Genomic DNA, 21,698 nt, shown 5'->3' on the forward strand with positions numbered 1-21,698 from the left:
CACAACAGTGCTTGTTGTACATTTTCATATATGAAGAACTGGTTGCTTCTAGTACTAAACACAAAGTACAGCAGAGAGGCGGATGGGAATGTCACAGGTTTTGCAGGTATTTTCTATTCAATTCAATTCAATCTTTATTGCAGACTCAAGGTCCAGATAAGAAAAAAGAACAACAATACATTACATAAGATACATTACAATACAGGAACTATAAAAAGTCATGATTAAAAGATATTAAAAATATAAATATAAATATATAAATACATATAAAGAAGTATAGCAGTGCCTCCACAGCTGTTATTAGTACCGTGTGGTGCTAAATCTGATGTTAGACAACCGTAACATGATGTCATTCTCAGAGTGATTTAGCCGGCATATAAATGTGTAAATGAGATTTCTTAATACAGTTTGAAAAGTATTTATGCCTGCAGACACAAACATTTCACCGGCACTGCAACATCTCTGTCTTTTTAGTAATATTCTCTTTGCATCATTTTATGCAACCTGAAGTCTCTCGCTTTTTTATAGTTTGTCCACAAATGGGCTGTAGACAGCGGTGTACAATCTGCTCTGAACAGAGACATCCGAACACACACTACACTTCCGTGAGAGAATATTTGCTTGTGCGTACAATCTAAAGCGGCATTACCTATAAATATCATCATCGTCTGTCATGTCTTCAGTAATGAAACGTCCAAGATATTTGACCTTATTACAGACACAAAGATTGTTATCAGACAATTTGTAGTCTGGACATTTTAGACATTTGTCCTCCTTCGTTCTACAGGTCAAGACTACACTCTCACTGGCATTGTGTTGGATATCATGTTCAACACCAGACACAGAACATACATTGAGGAGCTGCTGAAGACCAGCGCTACTTGGACTAAAGACCACAAGATCATCTGCATACATGATATGGTTCACTAAAGTATTACCAACCATGCACCCAGTATTACAGGCAGAGATCATAAAAAGAACTGGGGACAAAAGTCCCCCTTGTCTGAGACACTGTTGCCCCATTTTACTTGCATGGTCTGGTGAGCAAACCAGTAAACCAGGATTCTCACAATGTATTTGGGCACCCCTTTTTGACTCAATTTAATAAACAACCTTCTATGATTAACACAGTCAAAAGCTTTAGAAGCATCAATAAAACACATAAGAACTGATGAATTTTAACCTCTATATTTGTTTACAATTTCCTTTAATGCATGTTATACACAGGTCGTGTTTAGCTTTAAAACCAAACTGGTCGTCTATGGAGTTAATAAACTCATTTAATCTATCCAGCAGGATATATATATATATATATATATATATATATATATATATACACACTGGTACATTTATACGCTTAAAAAAATTACAAACAGTCCCTTTAAAAAAAAAATAAAAATAATAATAATAATATATATATATATATATATATATATATAAAGAAACATATAAAGAAAACTTTAAAAGACAGACAAACTGTTATTTATGTGTATTTATGTTGTTAGTAAACTGTACAGGTAATATGGTGTGGCTAAAGTAATGGAGAGTGAGAGCTCTTGGTTTTTCTGAGGATCTGTGTTAAGAGGTGCTGTTCTCATTGGCTGGCCTTCGATGACGTCGCTGCTGCGGATTGGCTGAGGACGGCGGGGTTGGCCAATTTAACTTCCGGGTAAACAAACAGCTGATAGCAGGTCGATGGCTGTCAGCTGTTTTTGCCAAAATAGTAATAATAATAATACAATAAACTGATTAAAAGTGAAGCCGAAATAACTACATAATGATGCTGATTAGTAAAAAGTCTAAATTCATGCTTTGTCAGGTCTGTTACCATGACGACAAGCAAACAACTTTTAAATTGCTTGTTTTCTGAATGGAGTCTGGTATGTATATATTGTTACACACCACTTATGTGATGAATGCTTTTGATACACATGCTTTAAAGTCCCATATTTAAAAAAGTCAGATTTTCATGTCTGTTATAGTATAAAGCAGGTTTAAGTGCTTTATATAAATACTGTTAAACTATCAAAACGCTCAATAAACGGAGAAATACACACAGCCCGTATTCAGAAATTGTGTGTTTGAAACAAGCCGTCAGGATTTTTGTCCATTTGTGATGTCACAAATATACAATATTTAGATCATCACACGGTTTTAAACGTAAACATTCTAAATGTGTCCCAGTTTATTTTCTGTTGCAGTGTATGTAAATAACATCAGCTGACAGGAAGTAAACATGGACCCAAGCTGTTGCCTAGCAACGCAATTCCTTTGAAATGAGCTAAAACGGAGCGTTTCAGACAGACAGTGAATACAGGTATATTCAGGCAGACAGGACGAGGAAAATAAAGTTGTTTTTTTAACATTACAGCATGTAAACTTGTTCTAGTAAAAACACAAAACACAAGTATGAACCTGACAATGAGCACGATATGGGACCTTTAATAAAAAACTTGAAATACTTTTAACCTTGCATACTGTATGTCATGCTAATACGTTTCACCTTGTATAGAATGTATAATATACTGAGTAGTAAATGTTATCATTTACTAGTGTATTCTCCTGTTTGTATTGATTCTTGTTTTGAGTTGTTTGGTGGATCGGATGATTGAACTCTCTATCAGTAACAAGGAACAATAAATACACTGTTTACCAATGGCAGAGAATTTTGGCAAATGTTTCTTGGGCGCTACCCACATAATCAGCTGTGCTGCTCATCCCACAAATGCATGATCCTTACAAGTTGGACATCATTGTGAAGGTAAATAAACAGGCTTTCCAACCATGTAAAATACAATGACAATCAGCATTGTAACAACAACATTGTTAATTGTAATTGCTTCTTAACTGAATGACCAGAGAGTGTTTATTAAATAATTTCTCCAACAATATATATAAATATATATTTATATTATATATTTATATATATATATATTTTATATATATATATATTTATATATATTTATATATATATATATATATATATATATATATATATATATATATATTTATTTATATATATGCATCATGGTTAATTGGTCACAGATTTTGTAGGCAAAATGCTAAGATTTATATTTAGTAGTAGTAGTAAATAAATAAATAAATAATAAACAATCAGGTCCTTTTGATGAGTATTTTATTATTATTATTTCACAATATATATATAATGGCTAAGATGCTGCTTTTCTATTGCAACACTTTCATCACTTCTTGCATCTACTGGGCGGTTTACCTGAAGACATAATAAGTTGCACAATGAAGACATGTAGTGCTCCTCCCAGGGTCCAGAGTTAGGAAACAGCAATCACAATGTAGTTTTCCACTAACAATGTTGTTAACAAATGTTACACAAATAGATACATAAAGATATATATATATATATATATATATATATATATATATAAAGAAGTGATTTTACATTTACAGAATAAACTGACCCATGTCATAAAATGATGAATATTGACCCAACTATAAACCTGTTACAGCTGTTGTGACGTAGTTGGTGAGTATAGAGTTGTACGGTGACCTGTGGCATCTGCACATACTATACCTGTCAGAAGGACTTCATGACATGACGCAGCTTGTCTGTTTTCTTGCACAGAGCACATCACTGTCCTGTCAGTAGCAACAGTAGCCTGAGGGGTTAGAGGAGACATAAGGACTGTTGAATTCACGACAGACTGCCGGAAAAACCTGACTAAAATATCAGAATATGGCTCAGAATATAAGCTTAAGCAACAGATAGAGAAGTCATGGTACCTTGGCCAGCTGCTCCTGTTAATGCTGTATGTATGAGTATCACTTCCATACCACTTATTTTATTTAAAGGATAGTTTCTGTATTGACATGTCATGTGTCATCATGGGGGATTTTTCTTGTCTTGGCTGAGCAATCAAAGCCAATCTCCTCCTTGTCATCCATAAATGGAATACTTCTTCTTGAGTCACTGAGGTAGTTAGTTGCTCAACACGCCCACTCCTCCAACAACGCGTCTACTCCTCCTCAGCCTGTATATATATAACAGCTGACTCCAGCAACGCAAACACAAGTCACATTAAAGTGAGCAAGCATGAGGTCTTGCAGTCTGTGCATCGTACTGAGCCTACTGGCACTCACAGTTTACTGTGTGCCTACAACACCACCACCACCACCGGTCACTGTGCAGGATGAAGGCTTTGCAGAGGTGTGTATGTTTACATGCATGTGTTCTCACTACTTTGCTTTTAAGATGTGCATTTTGGGGACTTTTCTCACCTTCATTTTACAGAACTACCTGAAGAACTTCTTCAACCTGACAGAGGAGAGAGGTCCAGCCACCAGACGGGGGATCAGCCCGGTGAGCAGGAAGCTGAGTGAGATGCAGAGATTCTTCGGTCTCCAGATCACCGGGACGCTGGACGCCGACACCGTGGTGATGATGAAGAAGGCCCGCTGTGGCGTCCCGGACGGCAACATCGCCCGTTTCTCCACGTTTGGAAGTAACCTCAAGTGGGAGAAAAAGAGCCTTACCTACAGGTGAACTGATCTGGAGTGAGAAAGTAAAGTGTGAGAGAGTAATATCATAGTAAGTCTAACTAATAATTCTTCTTGACTATTTGTCTGACAGGATAGTGACCTACACACGTGACATGCCTGTGTCAGAGATAGATGACTCCATAGAGAAGGCGCTGCAGGTCTGGGCCAAGGTCACTCCTCTGAGATTCACAAAGATCAGCAGTGGCACCGCTGACATCATGATCTCCTTCGGCAGCCGATGTGAGTACAGAATGAGTTTCAGAGGTGGAAGAAGTACTCAGATCCTTTATTTAATAAAAGCAGAAAAACTCTAAAAATACTCTATTACAAGTAAAAGTCCTGTATTCTCAGTGTTAATTATCAAAAGTACTCACTATGCAGAATGGCAGAGTGTTTAATTATTAATATTATATTATATTATATTATATTATATTATATTGTATTGTATTGTATTATATTATATCATATTATATTACATTATATCATATTATATTATATTATATTATATTGTATTGTATTATATTATATTATATCATATTATATTATATTATATTGTATTATATTATATTATATTATGTTATGTTATATTATATTGTATTGTATTATATTATATTATATTATATTATATTATATTATATTATATTATATTGTATTATATTATATTATATCATATTATATTACATTGTATCATATTACATTACATTGTATCATATTACATTATATCATATTATGTTATATTATATCATATTATATTATATCATATCATATTATATTATATCATATTATATTATATTGTATCGTATTATATTATATTATATTATGTTATATTATATTGTATTGTATTGTATTATATTATATTATGTTATATCATATATTATATTATGTTATATTATATTATGTTATATTGTATTATATTATATTGTATTATAGTATATTATATTATACTATATTAAAATAGTGCTGCATCATATTTTACATACTCTTCATGTACAGCATGTTGCATGGAAACTCTTGATCTCAAAAATAACTAGTAACTAAACACGTCAAATAAATGTAGTGAGGTATAAGTATGATATTTCCATCTGAAACATTGTGGACTAGAAGTATAAAGTAGCATGAAATTTAAATACTCCAGTAAAGTACACACACCTCAAGTAATGTACTTTAATATTTACCACTGATAACTTGAGCTTGTTGATCTGCTATGGTGTGTATTTGGGTGGCATATCCCTTAATTACTGGCAATGCAGTGCAGTTACATGATGTACCGTATATCACTCAACATAACAAAGAGACAACAATCATTCCACTGGTGGCGTGCTGGTGCCTGCAGGAACCATCTTTACCATGTGTTAAGGGTTAAGAGGGTGTTGAAAAAGGCTGGTTGTGATATCCCACAAAGAAAACTTAGCTATACAGAAGACATTTGTGTTGTGGGGTAAAATAGCAACGATGCATTTGGAACAGCCAGTTCTGAGTTTACAAAAAATACAAGAAGTGTAGAGCAGGAGTCAGCAACCTGCGTCTCTTCAGCTCCTCTCCAGCGGCTCCCTGTGGATTTATAAACATGGAAATGAATAACTGTTTTCTTGTTTACATTTTAATTTTTATTTATCATTGTTGTAGGTCTATGGTACGACGGTACGACGGAGTATTAGGAACACATTGAGGGAAAAAATAAATCTGAGATTTAGAGAATAAAGTCATAGGTTTACGAGAAAAAAAGTTGTATTTTTTTCTCTTAATATTACGACTTTTTTCTAATAAAATTATGACTTTATTTGCGTAATATTAAAACTTTTTTCCCGTAAAGTTATGACTTTATTCTCATAATATCACAACTTTTTTCTCGTAATATTCTGACTTTATTGTGTAAATCTCAGATGTGTTTTCCCTCAATGTGGTCCTAATACTCCGTAGTACATTGTCTCTTTGGCCCTCACTGCATTAGACTGATATACTATATACTTAGACTATAAACTGTGTTACCTTCATCACAATGATCAAATGTTTTGCGGCTCCAGACAGATTTTCTTTTTTGCCTAAAATGGCTCTTTTGATAGTAAAGGTTGCTGACCCCTGGTTTGGAGAAAACAACATTAGACCGTGGTAGAAATGCAGACAACAGTGGACTGAAGGAACCTTTTAGTTCCAGGGACTAAAAGTGGAAACCCAGCATTAAGAACGTACATTTAAAGCTGCAGTGGGTAGAATTGGAGCAACGTTTTGCCCAATGATGGCAAAATAATACTGCCTGCTGCTGGTTCTGACGTGAGGTTTCTTGTTAACAGCACATGGTGATTATTACCCCTTTGACGGCCCTGATGGCACTCTTGCCCACGCCTTCGCCCCGGCCCCCGGCATCGGAGGAGATGCTCATTTTGATGATGATGAGACCTTCACTTTCCGCTCAAACAGAGGTGAGTTTGTTATTGACGCTCAGCATGTCTGTTTTTACTTGTCAGCGTGAAAGGATATAATTATGGAGAGAGGAGCTGTAACTAACCTGTAGTTCTGTGTATTCTCTGCTGCAGGCTACGTCCTCTTCATGGTGGCTGCCCATGAGTTCGGCCACTCCCTGGGCTTGTCTCACTCTGATGATCCCGGTGCTCTCATGTACCCCGTCTACTCGTACAGAAACCCCGACACCTTCGTTCTGCCGCGGGACGATGTCAACGGCATCCAGTCTCTCTATGGTTAGTACTAACGATGCCTGTTTGCACACAGTAGCACTTAAACCAAAATCTCAGACAGCCTCTTGCGCAATATTTCATGATGCTACTCAACTGTTATTGTTGCAATATGATGCAGCGCTTTCTAAATACTTGGTGACTCATTTTGTTTATCCTCCAGGTGCAAACCCTGATAAGGATCCCTCTGTAACCAGACCTCAGCCCCCCACCACCCCCGACTCCTGTGATTCAACCATGGTTCTGGATGCTGTCACCACCCTGCGAGGAGAGATGCTCTTCTTCAAAGACAGGTATATCAGACACGCTGCACAGCAGAACGCTAAAACATCTGGATCCAAACCTATCGGGATTTTGTTCTCACTAGGGATGCACCGATACCAGTATCGGGTATCGGGTCCGATACTGTGCTCATGTACTCGTACTCGGAAAAACGGCTCCGATACAACGGCACCGATACCGCTTTACGGTGGTACACCCGACCCCACTGGGCCGGGATCCCGCCTCAGCCGCCCGCACCGGCCCTCACTTTCATTGCGCCCACAGGGTTTTGCTTGCACCCTCTGACTCGCGCGTGCGTTAGACTCCTTGGGTCGGGTGGGTTGCCGACATCGCTGCAGACCCATGGCGCCTTTTACGTGGGCCGAGCCCCGATCTGGCGGCACGACGCGCTTGGGGCGCACTGAAAACAGTCCGCCCCGGTTGACAGTCGCACCGGGAGCAGGGGGCCCCGTCCCTCCCCGGTGGGGACAGAGGGCGCAGCGAGCCCTTTGTCTGCGAGCCACCTTCCCCCCCGAGCCTTTCCAAACCGACCTAGAGCGTGTGTCGCTCACACCCTCCAGCTGGCTGTTAACGAGGGTCTTTTGGCACAGAGAAGTACTCATATCGGTACTCGGTATCGGCGAGTATCCAAATGTAAGTACTTGTACTCGGTGCATCCCTAGTTCTCACCATAAGTGGCTTCATGTGCATAATGTTCTTGTGTGTTTTCAGCTTCTTCTGGCGGAGTTACCCTCAGAGCAACACACCTCAGCAAAGTCTCATCACAAACTTCTGGCCCAACGCCCCCACCAGCATCAACGCCGCTTATGAAAGCCGACACTCAGATAAAGTCTTTCTCTTTAAAGGTACGTGTTCTTCTGATCTACCCGAGGCTCCGATCTGAAAGCATTTTCAAAGTTTACCTCAATCATCTTTTCCTGCCTGCAGGTCGTAAAGTGTGGGCTTTCAGGGGCTACGACCTCGTGCGTGGCTATCCTAAAAAACTCACCAGCGTTGGTCTGCCTAGACGCGTGAAGAAGATCGACGCGGCCCTCTATGACGTGCAATCTGGCAAGACTCTGTTCTTTGAAGGCGACATTTACTACAGGTGTGTTGAGAGTATATACACTGGTATTCAGTATTTTTAACCTTTATTGAATGTATCTAACTGCTGTCTGTGTTTCCTCAGTTACGATGAGGCCAGAAAGACGATGGACCAGGGTTTCCCCAAGCGAGTGGATCAGACCTTCTCCGGCCTGAGCGGCAGGGTGACTGCAGCTTTCCAGTACAGAGGTGAGCAGCAGTCAAAGCTGACCTAAAGTTTTCCAAGTCAAAACAACTGAAATGAGATATTCAGACCCGTCTTTAATGTTTTCAGCCTAAAAAGAAAAGGGACATTTTTGGGGGAAGTGTGCTTAAAAGCTTTTCTTGCTGAGAGTTACATGAGAAGACCGATACCACTTTATTTAATGGACAAACATGAGAGTGGGTGGCATCAATCTTCTCGTCTAATTCTGGACAACAAAGAGATTCAAATATTCACAAAAATGAAAAAACTATTCCTTTTAACCAGCACAGAAACTAACCTTGAGTCTGTGTTCTGCAGGTTTTACGTACATCTACAGCGGACCCTACATGTTTGAGTACAACCTGAGGACCGGGAGGTTGTACCGCGTGCTGAGGAACAGCTACTTCCTGCGCTGCACTAACTTCTAGAGCAGTTTAAATAGTGGAAAGCTGTTTATGTAGCCACTCTGAATGAGAATGAATGTACACTAACAGTGTTAAAATAGGTCATTTGAAATATTTATATTATTCAAAATATTACACATTTAATTGTATGAAATTAATTTAGAGCTGTAGTATATAAATGAAATGTGATGTTATTTTTATATATTGTCTTGAAGATGTTCCTTCAAGACAGCAAGTCCACTTGCATTTGACCACTTACTACTGGTGCTGCTGTTCTTTATATCTGTAGTGTAATGATGCGACAGATGACCTGGAAAGCTTTGGATGTGTGTGTGTAATCAATGCATTTTAATAATTCATTTTATTGATATGTAATTGGACAATAAAACCATGGATTACCAAAGGTCTTATAAAGGTCTTGCAAATTAATACAATTAATACAACATAAATACAAAAATCAACCTTTTGTAAAAGCCCCTTTCGTTTTGTGATGGTATACCACCACTTATGCTGTTATTCCACGAGGCCAGCGGTCAGCAACCTGCGTCTCTTCAGCTCCTCTCCAGCGGCTCCCTGTGGATTTATAAACATGGAAATGAATAACTGTTTTTTGTTTACATTTTTATTTTTATTTATCATTGTTGTAGGTCTATGGTACGACGGTACGACGGAGTATTAGGGCCACATTGAGGAAAAATAAATTAATCTGAGATTTAGAGAATAAAGTCATAATTTCGTAGTATCCGGTTGGAGTACTGGAGGTTGTGTGTTTGATCCTTATATGACACAATGGGTTTTGAGCTCTTACTTCAAATAAAGAAGTCAAATACAAAAAGAAACACTACATCAACATATCTGGTGAGATAGCGGCAGCGGGAGAGGGATAGAGTGAGTCTGCCGACGAATCAGCTTCCAGGATTTCCATTTTCTCTCGACAAATCATGTGGCGGCTTTCCATTTTCAATGCCGACGTACGCCGTCGTCGCAGAAACGCCTATTCAGTTAAAGACAGGTAAATGTCATTATTAACATTATATTCAGTTAAAGACAGGTAAATGTCATTATTAACATTATATTCAGTTAAAGACAGGTAAATGTCATTATTAACATTATATTCAGTTAAAGACAGGTAAATATCATTATTAACATTATATTCAGTTAAAGACAGGTAAATATCATTATTAACATTATATTCAGTTAAAGACAGGTAAATGTCATTATTAACATTATATTCAGTTAAAGACAGGTAAATGTCATTATTAACATTATATTCAGTTAAAGACAGGTAAATGTCATTATTAACATTATATTCAGTTAAAGACAGGTAAATGTCATTATTAACATTATATTCAGAAGACAGGTTAAATAGTCATTATTAACATTATATTCAGTTAAAGACAGGTAAATGTCATTATTAACATTATATTCAGTTAAAGACAGGTAAATGTCATTATTAACATTATATTCAGTTAAAGACAGGTAAATGTCATTATTAACATTATATTCAGTTAAAGACAGGTAAATGTCATTATTAACATTATATTCAGTTAAAGACAGGTAAATGTCATTATTAACATTATATTCAGTTAAAGACAGGTAAATGTCATTATTAACATTATATTCAGTTAAAGACAGGTAAATGTCATTATTAACATTATATTCAGTTAAAGACAGGTAAATGTCATTATTAACATTATATTCAGTTAAAGACAGGTAAATGTCATTATTAACATTATATTCAGTTAAAGACAGGTAAATGTCATTATTAACATTATATTCAGTTAAAGACAGGTAAATGTCATTATTAACATTACGTAACAGTGATATTGGGTTCTCTTAGACAATACGGATTAAACGTGTTTTAGCTTTCTGGTGTTTTTTAATGTGGGCTGATTAAGATTCGCTGTGAAATCCATGAATGGGTTTGTAATGTTACTCTGTCTAAACTAACCTGGCTTTAATTATCTTAAACCTGGTGAATTAGTTACCAATCACTTTATAATCTGTTCAGAGCTCTAATCATTATGCTGAGGCTACGTTACAGTTACAGTTACAGTTACATAGCGGTAACGTTACTCCTACTGTATGAGCTCCTCAGCGTTGTTAAACTAACACTACCACAGTCCCTTCTTTTAGCTCAGACAGGTAACTGTAAGATAACTGTGGTGTTATATTAATGATTATATGATCATAAACGTTATGTTATTACTAAAGCTATATATACATATACAGTATGACTGCTACTGTTTAGCTTCTTAGCGTTGTGAAACAAAGTTTACTATCACAGTCACTGTTTTTAGCTCAGGCAGGTAACTGTCAGATAACTGCTGTGTTATATTAATGTTCATGATTAATGATTATATGATCATAAACGTTATATTAAACGTTCATACTTAAGTTATATAAACATGACTGTAGTTTGCAAGGTTTTTCAAGGTAAAAGAAACATAATTATCATATGTGTGAAATTGTTTCTACATATAAGTTTTATTTCAATGTCTGTTTAGACTTCTCCAGGCTGTCAGTCATCCTGCATCCTCTGCCCCAGAAGCTCAGCCTGCAGTCCAGTCTGAATCCTCACCTGGTGTCTCAGGTGGCAGAAATACAGTTGGTAAGTAATGTTTACATAAACCTCACAATAAAGCAATAGTAACAGTTGGGTCGAATCTATTGAACATACAACAGACAGCATACGGACATTAAGACATTATATGTTACATGTAGTGTAATTTCACAGCAGTTTATCCTGTTTATTTGCTTACTGATGACAAATTGTATGTTTAGGGGACGGGCATGGTATGCCAGGTATGGATCGGGTTGACAGCCTTGCAGAGCACCTGGTAGAACTGAGGACATAGACCTCCATGACTCTCAGCAACCAGCAGGTTAGTAATATCTGTAATTTGGAATACCATGCTTAGTCCAAAAAGAATAAGACAATGTTGTTGTTTTCATTTCATTAATTACTCACATAAGCCTGTTGTGTGAATAAATATTCAGTCTCTGTTGTTCTTTTCATGTTTCTTTATAAGGGAAGCACAATTGTGGCCCTGTAGCAAAACCTGCTGGACGTTGACAGAGGGCCCAGCAATCTACAGTGGGCTGGTCACTGCCGGAGGCCCCGCTGGAGTCTGAGCTGAAGGAGTTTCTGGTGAATCTGTGTGCTGGAAATCATTCTGTCTGATGTTGCAGGGAATCAGACCCAATGACAAACATTAAGAATAGTATTATCTTCTTCAAATTATTTCTTCTTCTTGTTTCACGTGTTCCAGGCCCAAAGACAATAAAGTTAAAGCTTTAATATCATTACTGTCTCAATTCATGTGTATTCCTATGGTTATTTTTTTAATTAATTACACACAGCAAGTCCATCCCAATATTGCTCAACTATTCTCCAGTACATTATGATTTATTCTACTAACATTTTCACCTATCTTGCCTAACAGTTCATTAATCAGTCATAAGGAGGATGTATGCAATAATAATAATGCAAAACATCATCATGGATGATGATAATGTTTTGTATATTTCTTATCTGTAGTAATCTACCAGTTATATGACTGTATAAGGAAACCTGAACGATTTTCAATATTAATGTATTAGTTGCAGTGCACAAGTCTTGCATTCAAATTATATCTTGAGTCAATTCAAGTTTACACGAGCAACACAAACTGTTTTTTACTGCATATTAGAAACTTCGACCCTGCCGGAGACGAGATTCCAACTGCCTCTCAAGTGGACATGTATTGTTCCCCCCGAAAAGCACAAAAAATTATGTTTTTATTCTTTAACAAAAATACTATGGTGTATAAAGACTTCAAAACACCATGTGGGTGAAAATAAGAGCTACAGAGTTGTGTTTTCTTCTCTCTTTCTCTCTTTTTCTTTCTTTTCCTCTCTTTTCCTCCTCTTTTCCTCTCCCCCCTTTCTCCCCCTTTTTCCACCTTCTTCCCCCGCCCATCCAGACTATCGTTCCCCAGCTTTAGCGGAGTGTGGTAGATAACTGGACGGAATACCTAGTTGGAATACCGGAGGTTGTAGGTTCCATCCTTATTTGACACGATGAGTTTTGAGGTCTTACTTCAAATAAAGAAGTCAAATACAATAGCAAACACCGCATCAGTGTATCTGCTCAGATAGCTCAGTGTGGTAGATAACTGGTCGTAGTATCCGGTTGGAATACTGGAGGTTGTGGGTTCGATCCTTATATGACACAATGAGTTTTGAGCTCTTACTTCAAATAAAGAAGTCAAATACAAAAAGAAACAATACATCAACATATCTGGTGAGATAGCTCAGTGTGGTAGATAACTGGACGGAATACCTACTTGGAATACTGGAGGTTGTGGGTTCGATTCTTATATGACACAATGAGTTTTGAGCTCTTACTTCAAATAAAGAAGTCAAATACAAAAAGAAACAATACATCAACATATCTGGTGAGATAGCTCAGTGTGGTAGATAACTGGACGGAATACCTACTTGGAATACTGGAGGTTGTAGGTTCCATCCTTATTTGACACGATGAATTTTGAGGTCTTACTTCAAATAAACAAGTCAAATACAATAGCAAACACCACATCAGTGTATCTGCTCAGATAGCTCAGTGTGGTAGATAACTGCTCGTAGTATCCGGTTGGAATACTGGAGGTTGTGGGTTCCATCCTTATTTGACACGATGAGTTTTGAGGGCTAACTTCAAATAAAGAAGTCAAATACAATAACAAACACTGCAACTGTGTATCTGGTGAGATAGCTCAGTGTGGTAGATAACTGCTCGTAGTATCCGGTTGGAATACTGGAGGTTGTGGGTTCGATCCTTATGTGACACAGTCTGTTTTCAGGTCTAACTTCTAATGACGAAGTCACATACAATAGCAAACACCGCATCAGTGTATCTGCTCAGATAGCTCAGTGTGGTAGATAACTGCTCGTAGTATCCGGTTGGAATACTGGAGGTTGTGGGTTCCATCCTTATGTGACACAGTCTGTTTTCAGGTCTAACTTCTAATGACGAAGTCACATACAATAGCAAACACCGCATCAGTGTATCTGCTCAGATAGCTCAGTGTGGTAGATAACTGCTCGTAGTATCCGGTTGGAATACTGGAGGTTGTGGGTTCCATCCTTATGTGACACAGTCTGTTTTCAGGTCTAACTTCTAATGACGAAGTCACATACAATAGCAAACACCGCATCAGTGTATCTGCTCAGATAGCTCAGTGTGGTAGATAACTGCTCGTAGTATCCGGTTGGAATACTGGAGGTTGTGGGTTCCATCCTTATGTGACACAGTCTGTTTTCAGGTCTAACTTCTAATGACGAAGTCAAATATACGAAGAGAACAGTCCTCACTGCGTGTGGCATTGGTGGCTGGGTTGCTGAGTTCTGGTTCGGGCTGCGGTAGATCGGGGTTCAATCCCTACCCACATCAGTGTCCGGTGCCCGACAGTGGAGTGAGACGAGCGTCTCCTCCCAGGGTTTACCAGAGATACAACTGGGGGGTTATGCATCAGTATATATGTTAAATATATACTTTTATGCGACGCATAAGAGTATACATATTAAATAATATTATATGCGTCGCATGTAATATTATATGCGTCGCATAAAAGTATATATATTAAATAACATTATATGCATCGCATACAATGTTATATGCTTCGCATAAAAGTATATATTTAACATATATACTGATGCATAACCCCCCAGTTGTATCTCTGGTAAACCCTGGGAGGAGACGCTCGTCTCACTCCACTGTCGGGCACCGGACACTGATGTGGGTAGGGATTGAACCCCGATCTACCGCAGCCCGAACCAGAACTCAGCAACCCAGCCACCAATGCCACACGCAGTGAGGACTGTTCTCTTCGTATATTTGACTTCGTCATTAGAAGTTAGACCTGAAAACAGACTGTGTCACATAAGGATGGAACCCACAACCTCCAGTATTCCAACCGGATACTACGAGCAGTTATCTACCACACTGAGCTATCTGAGCAGATACACTGATGCGGTGTTTGCTATTGTATGTGACTTCGTCATTAGAAGTTAGACCTGAAAACAGACTGTGTCACATAAGGATGGAACCCACAACCTCCAGTATTCCAACCGGATACTACGAGCAGTTATCTACCACACTGAGCTATCTGAGCAGATACACTGATGCGGTGTTTGCTATTGTATTTGACTTGTTTATTTGAAGTAAGACCTCAAAACTCATCATGTCATATAAGGATGGAACCTACAACCTCCAGTATTCCAACTAGGTATTCCGTCCAGTTATCTACCACACTGAGCTATCTCACCAGATATGTTGATGTATTGTTTCTTTTTGTATTTGACTTCTTTATTTGAAGTAAGAGCTCAAAACTCATTGTGTCATATAAGGATCAAACACACAACCTCCAGTACTCCAACCGGATACTACGACCAGTTATCTACCACACTGAGCTATCTGAGCAGATACACAGTTGCAGTGTTTGTTATTGTATTTGACTTGTTTATTTGAAGTAAGACCTCAAAACTCATCGTGTCATATAAGGATGGAACCTACAACCTCCAGTATTCCAAGTAGGTATTCTGTCCAGTTATCTACCACACTGAGCTATCTCACCAGATATGTTGATGTATTGTTTCGTTTTGTATTTGACTTCTTTATTTGAAGTAAGACCTCAAAACTCATTGTGTCATATAAGGATCAAACTCACAACCGCCAATATTCCTACCAGATATCTACCAACCTGAGCTATTTCAAAAGTCATAACATAGCATGTAAAAAAAGTTGTGTTCGAAAAATGCTATTTAAAAAAAAATTCATGAAAAAAAGGCATACTATTGTAGGACAAAAAATGTCATGAAAAAAGTAATATGTCAAAAATATTTTGAAAAAAAAAGTCATTCTGTAGCATGTTGAAAATTTGTACAAAGAAAGTCGCAGTATAGTATGTCGAAAAATGTTCTTAAAAAAAGTCATATAGTATGCTGAATTTTTTTTGTGGGGAAAAAAGTAATAGTATAGTACGTTGATAAATTCTTATCTACCACACTGAGCTATCTGCCAGGATACACTGGTGCAATGTTTCTTTTTGTATTTGACTTCTGCATTTGATTTGGCCCTCAAAAATCACTGTGTCACATAAGGATCAAACCCTAACCCTAACCTTAACCCACAAACTAGAGACCTAGAGCATTGAGAGGATGGATGGCTTTCCTAGCTAGATTGACAAGGAGAATTCTTGGAGAAATGTCCAAATGTCAAAAGGTTTTGATACCAAATCACAGCATGTCTTTTTCTACTGTGTTCCTCAAGGTCTTGGTGTCTTAATGTGGTCTTTTGGAGGGATTGTTGATAATCTTTTATGAATTCTCCCAATGTAAAAGGAGGTTAAATTCAGCACCAAATCTGTGTAACAAATGGTGTCAACCCAAAAAATGATGCAACAACTTATGAGACATAATGTACACCCCTTCTATGTGGCATCTACTGTTGACTTTTATGATCTACTCCTGAACATCCCCTTTCCCCCAACCCTACCCCCCTACACAAGGGGCTGGAATGGTAAGAGGTTAAAATATAGATGTGGGTTGAGCCCCTGCAATGGACTGGCTTCCTGTCCAGAGGGGTGTATGGCTAAGCTGCTTCATGACTAAAAAAAAGCAGTAGATAATCTCCTTAGCAATGAGCCACATCAGCTCAAACAGGGCTTACTTTTAAGACTATAAACAGACTGACTACCCGTCAGATGAGTGTATTTTGTTTAGTTTTGATGCTCTTTCATCTAATGAAAACATGTCACTGAATTGAGGTGGAGTGATTAGGATGCTTACATATCCACCAATTAGGCCTCAGGGTAATACAAACTGCATGATGAATGTAAAAAAATGTCTCAGAGCAAATAATTAATAGTACAAACAGTGGTGTTACATAAAAAAAGCATGAAATAGTTTATTTGAATGAAAGCCAAGGAAGCTGGTTTAACATCTCTGCACGTGCTCATCATGTGAACCCGGCCAATTGTAGAAAATGTAAATGAAAATAGTGTAAATGGCCATGGAGCTCGGTAGGTGAGAAATTGCAAGTGAAATCCAAACCAGCCTCAGGAAAGAAGAGCACTTTTAAATGTGTTACACAAGCAAAGCTTAAAGGCCTTACTCTCCAATTTCAGTTCTCCTAATGTTGTGTAATATTTGAAATGCCTCATTACTTGCATTTTGCAAGAAAGGGAGAAGCCTCTCTCTACTCTATAATGAGCCCTGACGCTTATTAGACCAGCGTGCATTGAATTGAAAGAGCCAATAGTTTTTTTTTTCTTTTCTTGTTCTCTTTATGGCAGAGAAAGGATTGAGCCCTAATCAGAAAAACACAGAGTCACATCATTATACTTGCCGAAACTAAAGAGGATAATCCTGTAGTCCGTTTAGGATATTTTCTAATGTAATTGAATTACTACATATCACGGGGCACTGGCATTCTGCTCATATCTTGTGGAAGTTGTGAAATAGATGTCCTAAAATGGACATACGAATCAAAGGGGTTCCCCACTGGAGCAAATGTGTGTCGTCCATGCAGAGGATCCCCATGGCCCGGACCCCCGTTGGCAATGCGTTGCAGCACTGTTGATAAGGCTAAACAGATTAACACAGTCTCCATTCACTACCTCCTTTATCTTAACGTGCAGTAGAAGCCATATGCAGTATTAGTTTTATCAAAAAGTGTCCCATTTGGAATAATGACTGTCAAATATGTAGGAGAATAAAACATAAGAATTTGTATATTTTAAGAAAACAACAATTTTTTTCTTCCACAATTATAAGAAGTTCCTCTCAAGCAAGCAGCCTTGTTTCTGTGAGCGCTCTAACCAGCTGTATCAACAGTTCATCCTGTGAATACTGATTAGGATTCCACGCATTAGCACACTAAAAGGGCATTAAACTGTCCAACCATTCAACTGTACGTGGCATGCATGCTACTGTATATTGCAAGGCCTCTTTCTTTGCACTCAAACTCTACATGAACAAGGCCAAGGTGCTGACAGTTTGAATGTTTAAATCTGAATGGATGACAAATCAATGTTTCTCCTACTCAAAGAGTAGTGTGTGTGTGTGTGTGTGTGTGTGTGTGGTTTAGCAGTCTTTCTTCTTAGCTTTAATGGTTTGCACATAACGCAACTGGGTTGGAAATAGACCCCACTTGATCTTAATGGTAAAGTTGTGTTTTGTGTAATGAAACTGTATGACCATGCATCACATTCATGATGAGAGTATGTCCATATCAATGGCACAGTCATGGTGATATCTATCCAGCATACATTACATTTCAGGAATTGAGGATCTGGATCTTCAGGACTAAATGAAAGTAATTAAAGGTTCATCAAGACTGACTTTGTATTGAAAAACATGTCATTGTTGGTTAGCACTTTGTACAGAACTCATATGCCTAAATGGAATTGACAGGAACTCAAGGTGACAATAGTTCAATGTGTTTTCATACAACAGGTCGTATGATATCTTCCAGAAAGTTTTCCTACAAATGTCTAGTCTCAATTTCCGCACCAGCCTTTTAAAAATAAACTTCCGTCTTGACAGGAAAAAAAAGTTTATTAGGTTCAGGCAAACAAACTAGTCAGTTAGGTTTATGGAAAGAAAACAAGTTAGTTAGGTTTAGGAAAGATCGTAGTTAGGTTACGCCACACCGGAAGTGGCATAACTTAAGTACAGAAGTTACATGTTAAAAACGACTTAGTCACGTAAACCCTCTGAGACCCACAATAGACCCGTTTTAGGGGGGTACAGGGGGTGTTTAGGGGGAGATAGCAGGTCAACAGTAGATGTCACATAGAAGTGGTGTACATCATCTGAAAGCTGGGAACCTGAAGATTAATTTGAGATGCAGCTCAGCCCTGTGTGTCAAGTTGTTCTAGTCATGAATATAAATAAACATGAATTAATTCATTAAAATGAATGGTAAAAGTGTGTAAGGGTTTAGAACATTATGATCACATAATATGATGGTCATCCTCATGCTCTATTATGTCTCATAGGTTGTTGCAGCAATTTTGGGGTTGATACCATTTGTTCCACAGATTTGGAGCTAAATTGAACCATTTTTTAACAGTCAAGAATTGCTAAAAATGATCAATCATCCCTCCAAAATACCACATTAAGACACCAAGACCTTGAGGAACACCATAGAAAAAGCCATGCTCTGATTTGGGATGAAAAACTTTTGACATTTTGAGATTTCTGCAGGAATGTCATTTTTGGGCGATTGGATGGCGAGTTGTTCTGTTCTGGGAACTGCTCAGAAACCAAATTTGAAGAAATGGTCTCACTACAATGAAATGTCTCCTATGGGGACTAACATCATCACTCATGAATACAGTTGGGCTCTTTGGATCCACAAAACTCTCAGCTTTACAGTGATACCCAATTTCTATAATTCCAAGAATGATTACCCCAGTATGCAGAAATATTCAAACATGATTTTTAGAATAGGCGAAAATAAGACATTTCTACTGCATGAAAACTGCATGTTCTTTGCCCAAAACTGCATGTGATTATCATAAAATGGGCATGTCTGTAAAGGGGAGACTTGTGGGTACCCATAGAACCCATATCTGGAGGTCAGAGGTGAAGGGACCCCTTTGAAAATGACCATGCCAGTTTTTCTTCACTAAAATTTAGCCCAACTTTGGAGCCCAACTTTGGAGCGTACTTTAGCCTCCTTCCCGACATGTTAGGATGACATGGTTAGTACTGATGGATAGCTTTGCAAGGCTACTATCCCAAGTATTTAAGCCTTGCAGCGTGTGGAACATGCAAAGAGTTGACATTTCACATTTCTTGTGAAAGCAGTTGACTCTGCTGGGCCTGATGACACACTTTTCCCTACAGTTATAAAGCATCAAAAGATTGTGAGCCCAACAAAGTCTACCTTTAACCAAAGGGATTCTTCACTGTAAGCCGCTGGAATTCAGACCAGTCCTTTCTTCCTTCAAAGAGATTTCATGTAACTATCATGTGTGAAACATGAGCACATGGAACATACTGGACATTGGCATAGAGGTGCAGCTACAGTCAATTTTAATATACAGTCTGTGCGTTTGGCCGAGCAGTGTGTGGTTTTCTGTCAGGTGAAAGTACCTCCAGTTACTCAGAGCTACCAGAGCTTCATGATGATCAACACAAGTCCAGTTAGCTCTGAGGAAACGCAAAAGACATCCTCCAAAGTGCACAAACATTATGAATATTTACTCCTGTAGCCTTAATTCTAGAAGTGCAAATGGCTAACTCTTGAAACTGAAGACACTTGGTTGTTTTTAACCATTTTGGATGTTTGTTTTTTTCTGAGGCAGCTAGAAACACAAAGTACTGAAACATTTTGAACTCAACATTTGAAACAGCTCAAGAACATCTGTGACAAAATACAACTGACATATTTATGTAATAAAGACGTTGAACACTTATAAGAATATTATATTTAAGAATAATTTTATAGTGTGTATATTTGAAGAACTAAACTACTAATCTACACTGATCTATAAAGTTAATCACATCTGGACTTACAGAGCTTTTCTGCAGTTCCTCACAGCTGGAATCAGTCTCAGTCGTCCCTCTCCTGTTGTGTTGTACTTCTTCAGGTCCAACTCATCCAGAACCTCCTCTGACATCTGCAGCATGTAGGCCAGAGCTGAGCAGTGGATCTCAGAGAGGTTCTTCTCTGATCTGTTCTCTGACTTCAGGAACTCTTGGATCTCCTGATGTACCGAGTGGTCGTTCATCTCCGTCAGACAGTGGAAGATGTTGATGCTTCTGTCAGGAGAGGTTTTATCTCTGTTCATCTCCTTCAGGTTGTTGATGATTCTCTGGATGGTTTCTGGACTGTTGTCCGTCTGACCCAGCAGACCTCCTAAGAGCTTCTGGTTGTTGATGATTCTGATCTGAAGTCAGCCTGAGAGGATAAACAGGAAAGGAAGAGTCACAGGTGAGACTGAGAAAACAGGAAGTAACACACACACACACACACACACACACACACACACACACACACAGTATACAGTATAATAAAGCAGCCAGCGCTCCACCTGGTCACTTCTCTTTACCTCTCTGCTGAGAAGGAGACTTCAGAAGGAGTTAGGAAAAGACAACAGAGGTGTTAGGAGAATCAGACTGCTCTTTCACTGTAAACTCCGTCATTATGATGCGACGGCGGTGGATGTTAGTGACGTCAGTCTGCTGTGGTGGAACTACAATGTTGTGAAGATGGACTACAAAAGGCGCAGCTTCTCCCCGTGCGTTATTAAACAGGTGTTTCAGTGACAGACTGCTTCACCTGCGGTGTGTGAAAGAGAGATACTGCTGCTGGAACACTCTATCAACAGATCATAAAGATCATCTGACCTAACGTGGAAGAAGATCACTTCATTACCAAGGTTGGAATAGAAATAAACAGGAATATATGATAAATAGGAGTTAATTGTTGGAGTTATGGAGAAGGGGTAGGACCATATACTGTACAGGAACAGGAAGAAGAAAAAA

The 21,698-nt window shown here is 38.2% G+C and overlaps 1 protein-coding gene and 2 long non-coding RNA genes across 4 annotated transcripts; 2 read left to right on the forward strand and 1 right to left on the reverse strand.

Annotated features, from left to right (window-relative positions):
* The first annotated feature begins 1,609 nt into the window (after positions 1 to 1,609).
* Positions 1,610 to 9,565, forward strand: LOC119476135 (collagenase 3-like). 2 transcript variants are annotated; one of them, XM_037749381.1, is made up of 10 exons: positions 1,610 to 1,880; positions 4,268 to 4,515; positions 4,607 to 4,755; positions 6,807 to 6,935; positions 7,050 to 7,211; positions 7,369 to 7,498; positions 8,199 to 8,332; positions 8,415 to 8,574; positions 8,656 to 8,759; positions 9,073 to 9,565. In XM_037749381.1, exons 1-10 carry the CDS (start codon positions 1,830 to 1,832, stop codon positions 9,180 to 9,182), a joined length of 1,377 nt encoding a protein of 458 aa, XP_037605309.1. In that variant the 5' UTR covers positions 1,610 to 1,829; the 3' UTR covers positions 9,183 to 9,565. The 2 variants fall into 2 exon arrangements, with proteins under 2 accessions (XP_037605309.1, XP_037605308.1); XM_037749380.1 differs by lacking the exon at positions 1,610 to 1,880 and adding an exon at positions 4,055 to 4,183.
* LOC119476173 lies at positions 9,484 to 20,765 on the reverse strand. Its single transcript, XR_005203960.1, has 2 exons — positions 20,727 to 20,765; positions 9,484 to 10,152 (listed from the first exon to the last, which is right to left on the reverse strand). It is a non-coding gene; the product is annotated as an uncharacterized LOC119476173 (long non-coding RNA).
* LOC119476164 lies at positions 11,114 to 12,399 on the forward strand. The gene is made up of 3 exons (XR_005203951.1): positions 11,114 to 11,769; positions 11,943 to 12,043; positions 12,191 to 12,399. It is a non-coding gene; the product is annotated as an uncharacterized LOC119476164 (long non-coding RNA).
* Positions 20,766 to 21,698: the final 933 nt, after the last annotated feature.

This window comes from Sebastes umbrosus, chromosome 17 (assembly GCF_015220745.1).
Source record: "Sebastes umbrosus isolate fSebUmb1 chromosome 17, fSebUmb1.pri, whole genome shotgun sequence".
NCBI classification, from domain to species: domain Eukaryota; kingdom Metazoa; phylum Chordata; class Actinopteri; order Perciformes; family Sebastidae; genus Sebastes; species Sebastes umbrosus.